The sequence below is a fragment of the Oryzias latipes genome, chromosome 11 (genome assembly GCF_002234675.1).
Source record: "Oryzias latipes chromosome 11, ASM223467v1".
Lineage (NCBI taxonomy): Eukaryota > Metazoa > Chordata > Actinopteri > Beloniformes > Adrianichthyidae > Oryzias > Oryzias latipes.
Window position 1 is genome coordinate 5,909,526 of NC_019869.2, and position 14,286 is coordinate 5,923,811.

At 41.7% G+C, this 14,286-nt stretch overlaps 1 protein-coding gene across 1 annotated transcript in view; it reads right to left on the reverse strand.

Annotated features, from left to right (window-relative positions):
* Positions 1–4,248, reverse strand: part of LOC101170442 (dolichyl-diphosphooligosaccharide--protein glycosyltransferase subunit STT3B) — a 78,478-nt gene extending 74,230 nt beyond the window's left edge. The window contains exon 1 of the mRNA XM_023959614.1: positions 3,716–4,248. Within this exon, the coding sequence (XP_023815382.1) occupies positions 3,716–3,975 (260 nt within the window). The 5' untranslated portion in view covers positions 3,976–4,248. The remainder of the gene's footprint in view (positions 1–3,715) is intronic.
* Between the last annotated feature and the right edge of the window lie 10,038 nt (positions 4,249–14,286).

Sequence of the window (14,286 nt, forward strand, 5' to 3'; positions counted from 1 at the left end):
AAAACAACTATTAACCTAAAACTGTGAAAAGTGAAAAATAATGTTCATTTCCAACGGCTGCAAATTTATATTTTCAATTTTTGTTTTTCGCTTCAGTTTTCAGTTTAATGTTTCATTTCAAAGTTGATCATAATTTGACGTGGGGGTGGGGCTTTGAGCCCATTGGCTGCAAGGACATGATTGACATTAAGTAAATGAGGTTGTGTTGACCTTAAAAGGTCCAGAATGGTTTCTGTTGTTGGCGCTTCTGGAAACGATACCAAACATTGACAAAGCATCATCACTACTGTACGCCTCATCAGAGGGAGCACCAACATCAGACTTAGCCAATGGGCTCAAAGCCCCCCCCCAAAAAAATAAGGCTGAATACTGAAAAATGAGAACTCTGAAGTGAAACTGCAAACTCAGGACTGAAAGCGAAAAAGGAAGAAAAAAACGAAAATCTGAACTGCAGAACAGCATCTGTTACAAACATATATTTTCCTTTGGTAACAGCTTTGGGTTGATAGTTAATTCAAGATTCAAATTTACAATGTCTATTTTTTTAATTTACATTCCGTTTTATTTATTCACGTTATTATCTTGATTTGACTTGATTTGACCCTCAATAAGATAAAAATTAAAAAAAACGCCACAAAGTTGGTCGATTTCTGAAGACGTGAATTCTTAATTGCATGTTTACTGATCTGTATATACAAATGTGAATCTGTATTGTAATTGCATATTCGTTAAATTGGGCTGTCCAAGTATAAAACTGCAAAAGCCCTACTATCACTGATGTTTCAAACTCATCCAAACATGCACCGCTGTACTCTGAGCTAATGTTTTAAAAGCATCATTTCTAACAAACGCAAAGCAATCTTTGAAATTCAATTACACAGAAAACATTTAGATTAATCTTATTTTTTTTAATATGATAAAGATAATTTGGTTAGCATGCAAACAAATAAAGATTCATTAACTGTGTTAAGTGCAAATCTAGGTTGGGTATTGAGAAATTTTCTGAACCTATAAGCTTTTCTTTATATTCTTTTCGTTTTTTAAACACAACTTGAAAAAATGCACAAAAACACTGTCAGAGCAGACGACTGTGTGCTCCAAAAAAGAAAAAAGCTTAAACACCGTCGGCTTTGCTTACTGCTAGAGGACAGGCACAACCATGACAGAGACGGAAGCTCAGCGTTCAGCTAAACAACTTCTGACAAAACATTATTCACTGCAGTTATAAAAACCACTTAGTTTTCCTCAACTAACTCCTTAAGTTTAGGTGGTGGGGGGGTCTTGATGCTCTGAAGGCCAGTAGGGGGTGAAACGTTGCAAAGCCTGCCTTTTTTTTCTTTTTCTTTTTTTGCTGACATGGTCAAGATGTTGTAGTAGTCGTGTCAAACTGCTGGAAAATCTGCTCTAAGCAGAAGCGGCGGTAACATTTCCTGGGAAACATTGTACAATATTTTGGCCAGGATCAAAGACAAGGCTATAACTTCCTCTTTTTTTGTCTTAAAAAGACATTTGCTAAGCTAGCTGGCTAAAGAACCTAAAAAAGGAGGAACATACCCCCCCTCCCCAGATTAGCACAGCTCATGGCGTCTGTTTTTAGCGCAGCATGCCTGATATTTTATTGCCTACAAATCCAATCACAACTGTACAAATTGCCTGCTTGTTGAATAAAAACCAATAGCTGAAAATAATTCGAGAGTCTGCAAACAGAAAACCATCTGAGCACCCCCCGAAAAAGAGCTCCATGTGTGTCTGAAAATGATGGAGGCTGCAATCATAAAAAACAGAGTCTGGTTTATCGATAATCTATACACAACTCTAGCATTTCAGTAGATGGATGCGACGAGGAATTCTCCAGAGCCTCGACTCTCGCTAAAAAAGTGGCATTCAGCAGCTGATGGAGATTGAGAGGGATGAGGCGAAAGCCCGACAACCTAAAACCAAATCCTAAAATGAGAATTACAGATTTATTTCTGCGGGACAAAAGCGCGTTTAATTGACTATTTTAGGCAGTTCAAAGTACTACACTGGAGGGACAACATGCACCTCTATGCACGATTCATTAACAAGACAGATTTTCTGTGAGGCTGTAATGTTTCCACACAACAAATGCAGAAGCGAGAGCCATTTTTCCTGTTTTAGGGTGTTTTCAAACTGACAAAGTCTGTTGGTTCGGACCCTTAATTGGGTCTGTATCCAGACCACTGTCAACCGGAGATTTCTGTTCCACCCCAAAGCTTGTAAACAAAACCATGTGACTTACGGAACTCTTCAGTCATTGGCCAGGAATTACGAGGGTGGGGCAAAGCAACAAGAGAAAGAATAATGGAAGTCCTGGGCCTAATCCTTGTCGGAACAGTTCACTTACTAAAACTTTATATTTCGCTGACCAACTTAGAACGTCTGTATAGCACTTTTTGCGCTACTTTGGTACGGTGGAGGCGTGCTGCAACGCGGTTAGTGAGGAGGTACGCTGATAAGTGTTTATGACATATAGAATATTGTGAAAACAGTGTCAGGATCAACATAATTCACGTTAAAAGTTGTTTTAAGGAGCCTGCATCCGACCACATTTCAATGAGCTGCTGTGTCTTGTCTGGGAACGCCTCGGGGGTCCCCCAAGAGGAGCTGGAGGAAGTGGCTGGCTGGGGCGAGGGACGTCTGGGCATCACTGCTTAGACTGCTGCCCCCGCGACCCGGTCCCGGATAAGCGGAGGAAGATTGATGGATGGATGCTGTGTCTCGTCGTTGCTTTGCTCCGTCCCGTGACGCCTGGCTACGGTGGCCGTTTAGGTTCAGTCTGGTTCAGATGGGTCCCGGACCAGGGTTCGCTCGGGTGTAATCGGACTGAAAATTTGTTCCGGATTATCGGGGAAAACGAACTCTGAGTTCACTTTAAGCCAACCAAATGTGTCCAGTCTGAATGGAGAAGTCAAACGCCACGTCATTGTGAAGAAGATCACAACACCTTCTGTGTGTCGAATCTCTTTAGCTTCTCAATCTATTAAACGAAAGACTAATTTCTAATGCGGATTTCCTACACAAGAGCCCCGGGTCAAAGCATTTGTCTATAAAGCATAATCAGCATGAGTAAAAAGAGAACCTTGTCCATGAACAGAATCCATGAAGGCAGCAGTCAGGCTTCCTGGATCATGGATGTGGCTTGCAGCAGGACAGTGCTGTCATTTGAATGTCCATCATGCCAGCACAATAATCCTGCACAGTGATGACAGGCTCAACAGACCAGACTAACTGCATGCTGTCAAGAGCGGCAAGGACGAGCATTTTTAAGAAAAGAAAAAAAAAGGAAAGTTATTTCTTCTGTTCTTTAAGTCTAGTAGTAGTCATTTAATGCAAGCCGACAGAAAAACTCCAAGAAAAAACTGCGCCAATCAATATTATATTGACGAGCCATACTCATAAACTCCCTTAAGACATTTTAGTTCTACAAGCTGTGAATGAATAATGATTTGAATAAACTAAGAGCAGAGTACAACCTTTTCCAACCATGACTGTCGGGTTATTATACCTTTTTTTTGTTTTGCATTTGCTTTAGCATTCACAAACCAGGCAAATTACCCAGCAACCCTTCGTTTGTGTCACAACTTCTAACAAAAAAATGAATTAATCATTTAAATAAAGTTAAAACTTGCTTTTTTAACGAAAACAAAAAGGAAGTTCAAAGCTAACAGATAAGGCTATAAGCTAGCATTCTCACCATGGATCAAACTCGTGGATGATGCTCTCAAACCGGATGACCGCGAAAAGTCTGGAGCTGAATCCCGCGAGGCAGGCCAGAAAAAGAATGCTGAACGACAGGAGAGACTGCCATCCCGCCGGCTGGGTAAGTCCGCCAGACAGGCCTCCTTTCCCCCCGCCTCCACCGGTGGCGCCGGGTCGGCTGCTCGCGTGCACCGTGCCACTCGCACTGCCGGACGCTTTGTGTTTGCCGTCGCTGGCTGCGTGGTGCTCCGCCATTTCTGCGTGCACTGACTGTCGGTCGGTTGAGCTCGAGCGTCCCTCCTGCCACGCTCCCGTGTCTCCCTCCGCTCCGTACTGTCGTAAATCCCTGCCGGCAGTCTGTGTAGGATTCCTGTCTTGGAGGGTTCCCGGTTGAGTATTTAGGCGGAATTTAATTCAGTACCGCGGCTGTTACATCCATATCTGCGTTCTCACGGGCCACACAGGAGAGCTGCAGCGGTCAATCAGCCTCGCGATTGAACGCCGATGGAAAGGGGCGGCAGCGAAGCGGTGGGCGGGGCGATGTTGAGTTCCTCTGGCCTCTCACGGATCGACAGGTACGAAAGAGGGGGGCTTTGAAAGTTTTAACCAATCAGTGTGGGCCATATTTAGACGGACAAGCAACTCAGCCAATTAGAATGTAGTATTCAGGGGATCCTAGGATTGTAGAGAAAAACTGCTTCTGATTTAAAAAGAAGCATGTCCTGAAAAACTTGTTTCCTCGTGCTTGTATAAGTAACTGATACAAGAAATATTAATATTAATATACACACACACACACACACACATATATATATATATATATATATATATATATATATATATATATATATATATATATATATATATATATATATATATATATATATATATATATATATATATATATATATATATATATATATATTATTATTATTATTAGAGACAGTAAGGATGAAACAATAAAAGCAATTAGACAACAAAGACAATAAAAGTACTAACTTAAAAATATGTTTAAACCAAAACTATACTTAATTGCTTTGCAAGATGGAAATGTATAGTAAATAAAATCAAAAATACATTAAAGAATAACACTTAAAAACCCCAATAAATAATTAAAAAATAATACATTTAAACAGAAACTGATCCAAAAAGGCTATAGTGTTGTTTTGTAACTAACTTTAAACATTTACACGTTGACAGTTTTCTGAGCCTTTGTGTTTCTCAAGTATTCCTGAAGTTCCATTTAAAGTAAAAAGAGTTCAGTTATTTTATTGGGAAAAAAATGGCCTTTGTGAATATGACATTTTGCCATAAATAAAAACATATTTATAAAAAAGCAAAGCTTCATGTTACCATTTACTGTTACCTGGGTGTCAACATCATGCATCTTATGCATCTTCTATTAGTGTTGCAGGTCCATCTAACTTTTAAAACAAAGCTTTAATGCAGTTTTCAGAAACATTTTAAAAAACATTATTATTATTTTGTTCGGGAAAGATTAGCAATTTTTCCCAGGATTTCTTCACCATTGAAAGAAGTTTTCTTCCTAATATTTATCAGCATAATTTCCTTTCTGGCTGTTGAAATATAATTATAACGTCAAAGTTTAGCAAACTTTTCATTTAACACAAACAATTATTAAATTTAAGGGGGGGAAAAAGAAAAAAAATCACAGGAAAATAAATAAAATATTTTCAAATATAAACATATCTAAGTATTCGTTCCTAACAGTTTGTTAGATTTTTAGGGCTTGCAGTGTTTGTGTGGCTAAAAATCCTTAGCTTGTTTGATTCTTGAGACCATGATTACAAAAAAAAAAATACATCTTTAATCTTTGAATAATTTGGTGAAAGAAAGTATGAGTCAGCTGAAAAAGGACTGCCTTCTGGAAAGATGAAGAAGAGACAGCGGTGAGATGAAAATATAGATTCATAGTGTCGGGGAGATGGGAGGCAGAGAGAAATAAAGAAATAAAAAAAAGGAGAGTCGGAGGACAGTTATGAAAATTGATGGGGGTCATCATGGAGAATTGATGTTACCGGAGGAGATGAGCATTCTGGGAGATCTGAAGAAGGGAGGCTCAGCAAAGGCAGTACAAAAACGCACATGAATGCTGATGAAGGCGTCTAAGTGTGGGCACACAAAGATGCAGTCGTGCAAACGTAAACACTTAATGTCTCCGTCCTTCAAGCTCATCTCCACCCTTTCCACTCCACCTGCAGACTGGGATGGATGACCTTTGAAGACAAACAGAACCCCATGCGGCGAAGATCGCTTCAGTCACGGTGATTGTCAAAAGGCCAGGCTCAGATAAAAGCCAGCCAGAGTCTGTTGCCAGGCAGGACGGGCAGCCGCTTTGCTTTCCCTGCATCTCCAGAGGCTTCAACGTTTGTTTCTGCGTTTGCCACATTTTCCTTTTAAAAAGCAGAACTGTCTTTGCCCTATTTTTCTTCCTGTCGGTCTGTTTTTGTCACGATGGGACAGAGAGTTGTCACAGCTGATTAAGACCATAAGGCTTATCATGAGCGCGTCGCACTTTAACCTTGCGTCTATGTTGTTGGAATGAGAGAACCAGTTAGTCATGAAAGCTAAATGAAAGGAATTCAATTCTAATTTTCCTCAGAGGAAACAAAAATCTGGCACCTCTCAATCAAGTGCCGCCAGTTTTTTTCCCCCCTCTGCCTGGGATCAGAGGAAAGTTGCAGGAAATGTTCAAAGGAAGCTTCCAGTCTAATGAGGCTTCACAGTATAAGTTGTCACAGGAGAGCGTGTAGAAAGAGGGCTTTTTGAAGCGCGGCCTGCGGGGTGAAGGGTCACAAAGTTACAAACGGACAGTTGCGAAGCAGCAAAAGAGCTGGTGTTTGCACGCAGCAGTCCTCGCTCTGAAGCTCATCGCTGCGAGCCGGAGCCATTCTCAGCCTGAGTCTGTCGGAGGGCAGGAAGGCATTTGCAGTTCTGAACTCACTCAGCTGTGGAGAGTCGCCCCAACGCTGCCTTCCAGAGACCGGAGGGTCTCTGCCTTCATCTACGTCTGCAATCAAAAGGGAATGCTCCGATTGAGGACTTACTTTGATGAAACTCCTGTTTTTGGTGTTTTAGACACGTTCTTGTAGCGTTTTTCTGATGATGGAGGACATCTATAAAGAAACTAGGGCTTCACGATACGAGGAACATTTCCAATTTACGATGTTAATGATCAATATCGCGATGACGATATCGATTGCGATACACAAACAAATAGCGAAACAAAGAAAAGCCGATTTTCATTTCACTACAAAAGTTAAATGAGGGTCAAAATAACGTAAATCATACTCCAACGGATCCTCGTCTACATGGCAGGGGGGCATCTAACATGAAAGGGCTCCATCCGTTTGTCAAATGCATAAATAGATTCATTTGATTCCCTAAATACTTCAAGCTGCCATAAGATTTTTTTAGCACATTAAAGTTAATCATTTATCGCAATGTTTGCTGATTTTTGCGATGTGCTTATGGCACAGCGATAACGATACATTTGCGATTTATTGTGCAGGCCGTAAAGAAACCTAAGCTGAAAAGTATTTCTTTATTCAATTTGTTGTGAATCAGGAAATTGAATTTGTGACGTAGAAAATACTGGGCGGGGCTACAAGCTCCTTGCTCCGCCCCATTCTGATGCATCCACCTGCAGACGAATAGATCCCTGAACGTCTTTGCTTATCCCCTTAAAACTGTACGGCTGGATAGCTCCAAAATTGCTCGGAGTTTTTGGTGAACCGGTAAGTTAAGTTGAGGGGGTGTGAGAGCATGTAAACAGAGAGCTCTCAGCAACAGGGAACAGAAACTGTCCTAGAAAACGTCGCTAAAAACGGCCTAATCATAATGAAAAGACCACAGGGATCGGTTTGGAAACAGATCAGAAGATGATAGGTCTTTAAAAAGTCATTTTTAAGCATCACAACCTTTAAAATTCCACTCTTCTTCTCCCAACATTAAAGGGAGATTAGTCTGAGGATCAAGCGGTCAGCCGTGAAAGCATCAAACAAACGGAAAACGTCCCAAATCATCCATATTTCACAGACTTTTGTAACACTCATTGCTGCAGAATAAATTGCCACTAAGGGGAGCAATTAAAGTCATATCCTTAGCTCTAAACTATTGTGTAGTTTGTATCATTTATCAGCCAGCTGAAGTGCAGTCTGCTCCATCAAATTAGATCCACAAAGTATCTTTACTAATTATTTATAATGAAGCAGTTTAGTTCGTGTTTGACTGAGTTTATTTTAGTGACTGACTGATAGGAAGAAGCCGTTTCTGTTCTACTAGGTTGAATGCTTTAACCCTTGTGCTATCCTAGGCACTTTAACATTGGGAGTTGGGTCATCTAGACCCACTAGACAGTGCGCTGAACGTTTTTTCTTCAATGATTTGTGATCTTCACTGGTGTCCATGGATTACATGAAATCTTTCCACCTTTATCCACCTTTGTCATGGTAGGGAGAACACGTCAATGGAAGGGTGGGGTCATCTAAGATAGCACAAGGGTTAAAGCATTCATCCAAATATGACCCCCCCACACACACCAAAGGGGAAGGGGTCAAATGCGGAGAACAAATTTCACACATCTAGGTGTGTGACAGCTAATGGGACTTCAACTTCAACTTTAAACTCTTTTCCAGCATCATTACAAATCCAAATCAGCCTTTAATTGTTGAAGGTTTCTATGACAACGTTTGCATGCCAACCAAAGATCACGGCGTACTGAGTCATGGGTTTAAAGTGTTTACCTCATCGCTGACATGATGCCGCATTTCTCCAACATCCAAAGCCCACTGTGGATGCTGTGGGCTTTGAGACCCGCACAAACGCCACAACAAGCTGATTTCCCTTTGACGGCCAGGATGCTGGCACTACGTGATCATCGAAACCACCTGACTCTGTTTTTCAGATGCGGCACACGCCGTCCACTCTTGAAGAAAATAATGCATCCAGAACAGAGCATGATCACCATCCCAGAAATCTGAAAGCCTCCACTAGATTTCTGAAGCAGCGTCTGACTTTTCATTCGCTGGATTCTTCTTTTGCAGAGCCTAAAGAAAGTCATTTGTCCAGAAGAGGATGGAAGCTGCACACATTAAAACCCTTTTCATTGACATCATCGCTTCAATTATATCTAGCAGTACTTGAAAGAGAAATCCTCTCCATTCACAGTAAATAAATGAAGGTTTTTGCTCATGGGATGTAAAATATTAAAGCAGTAATTGCAACGATTGAACGATGAAATCCCACGTTGGAGGAACTGTTATCCACTGCAAATCGCCTTGACCTTCGTAGGACGCACGCCTGCTGGAGAGACTCTCACTTTTCAATGATGGTTCTGTCTGTGCCTGAAATGACCCGTCTGTCTGCAGCAGGAGGGTCAGACACCGACTCTCCACTCAGAAGGGGACAAATGTTCTTTTCCACAGACTAAACTTTGTCTTCTTTCATTTCCGGGTCAAGTATTCATGGAAACACTGCAAAGAAATCCTTCTTCAAACTAAATCGGGCCGTTTTTTTATTAACTAAAGAGTTTTTTTTCGAAGGCGGTTCATTAACTAGACGTCCCACAGCCAGAGGCGCCGTTTTCCAATCCCTTTACTTCCTGGTTTGCCCTGAATTTGTCGTCTGACCATTGACCATCTGAGAACTGCAGTGAGTGTGACATCACCCGCGGTAAACAGTTCACTTTCAGCTCCAACCAAATGAGTCCCGATTTTCTCGCAATACGGGCGCCGCCATGTTGTATCCAGACTGAGTCAACATATCTATGGCAACCACTCTCGCCAATCAGGAGTGAGCTTATAGGAAAGCCACACCCGTACCACTTGAAAACAGGCTACACGAAATCTATCAATCAAATGATTTGGATGTGGGGGCCAGCAGGCTCCACCCACTTCTATTGAGGCATCTTATTGGCTAATTTATAACTTGAACTGAGTGACCCCCCCCCCCCCCCCTCGTGTTCCAAACAGGAAGTGGCTCCAACAAACAGTTGTAACTCCGTCATTCCATTGGTCAGAATAAACATTCTGGATCTGATTCATTTAAAAAAATATATTTTTGTCTGTAGTTTAAGCTATAAACTGTCCAATCAGACGTAGGTGGTGTCACATTGATGTTTGGAGCGTATGAGTAACAGATTCTTCAGTTTCACCACATTCATTTCTTTTTCTAACAAGCTGTAGACACCAGAGGAGATGGCGTTGAATAATCATCTGTACCACAAATCTAGTTTGCCAGAGTTCTGCTTCGCTCTCAATGTGATCTTGCGAGGGTTCACGTGGGAAATAAGGCTGATTGGCTTCATGTGCGGCGCCTCAGACCGCTCTGGTTTCTTTGGACGCCAGGCCCTTGAGTTGTCCCTCAGGAACCAGCTTCATATGGAAGCCAGCGCCTTTATTTGTCCTGGAGATCCTCTGCTCGTCTCCACAGCCCTTTCAGAGCTGAGTACATAATGACTCAATAGTTCATTCAGGCGTGAGAAAATTAAAGTCATATCAGAACTATGAAGTGAACTGCCAAGAGATGAAGCTCTGTGAGAGGACGGCGGCGGTAATGGCTCTTGATACTCCAGCGGCCTCGTCTCTGCCTGCTGCTTTTATCTTGGCGGGCACATCATCCCCTTGACGATTGCGGCGCACGATCGTCGCTTAAAGCCTGAGATTTTCCTCAAGAACCCACCGCCCGCCACAGCTGCCAATCTCAGAGCGGCGATGCCCCCAGAACCTGAAGTGAACATCCAAATCACACGGGCGAGTGGTGGAGGAGCCGCTAACAGCGGGGCTGATGGGGGAAACGGTCTCTGATGCCAACACGACCTGAAGGGCTGCGAAAGGAGCTGATCTCAGGCTGACGAGTCATTTGTCTTCCTTGTCATCTCCTCACTGGAGCTCAAAATGTTCTTTATAGCTTTCACCAACCAACGCACTCCCCGGCAGCTTTGATTGATGAATGAGGTGTCGCCATGGCAACCAGCATGCGGGGATGATCAGGGACAGGGAGCATCTCTGTCTGGATTATTAGGACCACCTCGGGGTAGCGAGGAGGTTGGCGTCTTCGTCGTTCTCAGCCTGGGCCTTCGGCTGACGCCCACTCTGCAGGTTAATTAGGTCAGGAAGTGTGATGGAGCAGCTGACAGGGATCCACGCTGCGGCTGTGCCACAGGTACCGGATGGAGTTCAGCACACATCAATGCAGAGCGGCTCACCGCCGGAGGCCTCAGCTTATAATTACCGACACATTTTGGTAGAAGAATAACAGAAAGGCTGCCGGAACTGAAGAGAGACTCTCAACCGAGCAGCTGAAAGAAGAAGAAAAATAATCTGTGAAGCAGGGGGGTTAGCCAGCAGCAGCTGTTTGAACGTAATTCGTTTCCTGCAGGATGCAAAAAGAATCAAGTGTTTGGTTGGTTTGACTGAGTTCTGACGGGTCTGTCACATCTTCAGCTCTGCCGTTTCCCCCCTTTTTTTAGATGTTTTTTGCAAAGCGGAGCCTCCACTTTTCAACCTGACAGAGAAACGTTTCACTTTCTGGAGGCTGAACGATTGAAGCTCAGTCGGCTGCAAATAGGAAGAAGTCTTTGTGTAGCTCACAGTAGAACAGCAGCGCCCTCTCCTGGACCAGAAAACTAAATGCAGATATTAGGCAAATGCAGTTTGGTTCCTCCAAACTCCATCCATCCATCTTTCCATCCGGATCCAAAAAACAAAACAAAAAATCTTCCATCCGGATCCCTTTTGGGGGTCACGGGGTTGCAGGAGCCTATCCCAGCGAAGAGGAGGACGCCCCCCAGCAGGTTGCCAGTCTGTTGCACACTCACATACACACCTAGGGAAAATTTAAAGAGACCAATTATCCCATGAAGCAAGTGTAGGAGAACACGGAAACTCCACACAGAAAGGTCCTAGCTGGGATTTGAACCAGGACCTTCTCGTGACAGCGCTAACCACTACACCACAGTGCAGCCTACCAAGTTCAATTGAAAACAATATTTAAGCTCCTCTAAAATCCAGTTTTCGTTAAAAAAAAGATGACCTGTCCAGGTGTAGCCCACCTTTACCTTCCAGTAGCTGGGTGGGCTGCAGAATCCTCATGAGGCTGAATGGAGATAGAATGGAATAAAACCTTCTTAATGACTTTGTTACTATATCTCAAATAAAAACAGCAGAAAGATAATAAATAAAACTCAAAATACACTTGAAAAATGAATAGAAATCACAATTATATGGATGTTAGAGAAAAAAATGTGTATGTTGTTTCTTTTTTGATATTGCAGCCTTAAAACTGCTAAAGATTCAAGAACTATTTATGGTCAAATGTGCAAATATATGTTACAAAATGCCGTCCACACAGACCCTGGTGTTGCCATTCAGAAAAAGACGTAGATAAATAATAAATAGAATTTGAAGGAGCTGCATTTCCAGGAGAAAAGGTAGGGTTGACTGCTATACTGCTGAATGAAAATGAAACTTAAAGGGTAATAATTGGGAAAAAAAAGAAACAAAGAAATGATCAAAGTTGATCATAAATAAAGTGACAACAGCACAAGAAAAAAATATATATTTTTGAGCCAGAGCTGGGTCTCCATGTATTTCAATGGAGGCAAATATCCTGGAAATCCTGGAATATCCTAAAAAGTTCAAGGATTTGAAGAACCAAAAGTCATAACTGGAAAAATCTGAAAGAGCTGAACGTTTGAATAGTTGATTGGTTAAAATAGCTGAAAATTTGTAGGAGTTTGTAGGAGAGGCAAAAAATGGTGAAAGAATCTATAATAAAGAAAGAGAAACAGGAAAACAACGAGTTAAATGCTTTATAACCCATAATAACAATGAACACTAATGAGAACAGAAATCCAGAGTATTGAGCGTTTTTCCGTCAGTATTTCATGTCTGAGCTCTGATGCAGCCTCATGATAAATGAAGGACCGCTTTTATCCTGTGACTGATGTGCTGTAATGAGGCGTTTAGAGAAAAAAAACAGAGTTTCTCTGAAAATACTTCAACCGTCTTTGGTTAACAAATCCCCTTTGAGGATTTCTGAAAGACTCAAACCTGTCGTCTCTTCGTTTGATGCTTCATTTGCTACTCATGTCGCTTAGCCATTTATATGATGCTGAATCATAAATCATGTGTCATCACTTTGTGATGCAACTAATATTAGGAGGCGTGTTTTCTGCAAACACGGCTGGTTAACCTTTGGAAGGTTTGAGTACAAAAATCTCTTCCTGCACTTGTTCTGTCAGTGATTTACAAATAAAGCTATTTTACCTGCAAACTGTGGCCTCGGTGGTTCAGGACTGAAGTGTTGGCTTCATGACGAGCGCGAAAAGCAAAGCAGCCGCACATCCGACGCTCAGAGAGTGGACAAAAGCGGCGGAGGAGCAGACAAAGGTGGTGCAGACGAGTGGGCAGCGTGAGTCAGCTGTGGCTCAGGATGGAAGGCCTCTCCGGCCTGCAGAGGCTCAGTGGAGCTGCTGCTGAACCGCTTCCTGCTTCAGAAGCTTCAGAAGCTTCAAGCTCCTCCATGAACCGAAGGATGACACCAAGACACAGAAGAAATGTGATTTTAGGTAAACATCCTTTAGTCCAAAGTGCTGTTTTGGTGAACTAGAAGTCAAGTTGAACCCAAGCATTATATGGATGTGTGTTTTTGTAGGATCTGACCTTTGACCTTTCCAACAGTGCACAAATAGGAAGAACATTGGTAGTAAAAATGTGGCTTTGACGCCCAACTGCCAAGGAAAACACCAAACTCCTGTGTGTTTATTACAATTAAAATGATGAAAGTCACTTTACATGAAAAATCATCCATGAAAACTAGTTCAGGGAACAACCAGGAAGTGAATTGTTGTTGTTTTATAGTCGAACAGTTACAACGCAAGACTACATTCTTAAAATTTGACACATTTTCTTTAAATAAACAAAAATATCTTAAGACTCAGTTTTTGCAGTGTAACTATTAAGGCAAAGTTTTACTGACCTTTTTGAACAGACGCCTCTAGTGGTTGATTGATGAACTTCACCCAAAGCTTTGCTGCTTCCAAGTTTTAAAAGGAGCTTCAATCCAGAAATGGAGAAACGGCCGCCTGGCTGCTCGCCATCGCATCACCAGAAAATGTTTCTGTGTCCCATTTTTACAAAGAACAAGATCTGCCCTTGACCTTAAGACTATTTAAAAAACGATTTCTTTCTGTTATAATAAACTTTTCACTTTAAATGTTTAATTTGACATGTTTTGTAGAATTTACGGTGTTATGTTGTTGTGCAATAATCATTTGTATTTTTCTAATAATATTATTATTATCCTATTTTTGATTTTCTATTTAAAATATTTTTGTTCCCGTTTGCTACGGTAAGTGTTTCCCAGTAAAGTAGGACCATAAATGTCCCCGTTTAGTTTAATTGAGCAGCTAAACGATAAAAAAAACTTTGCTTCAGCTCACAAATTCAAAAAATAAACCAAACTAAAACCATCTTGGAATTCAAATTTTTTGATTTCGTTACTGAACTCTGTTCTGTTGAAGGTTGATCTAAAAATGAAATT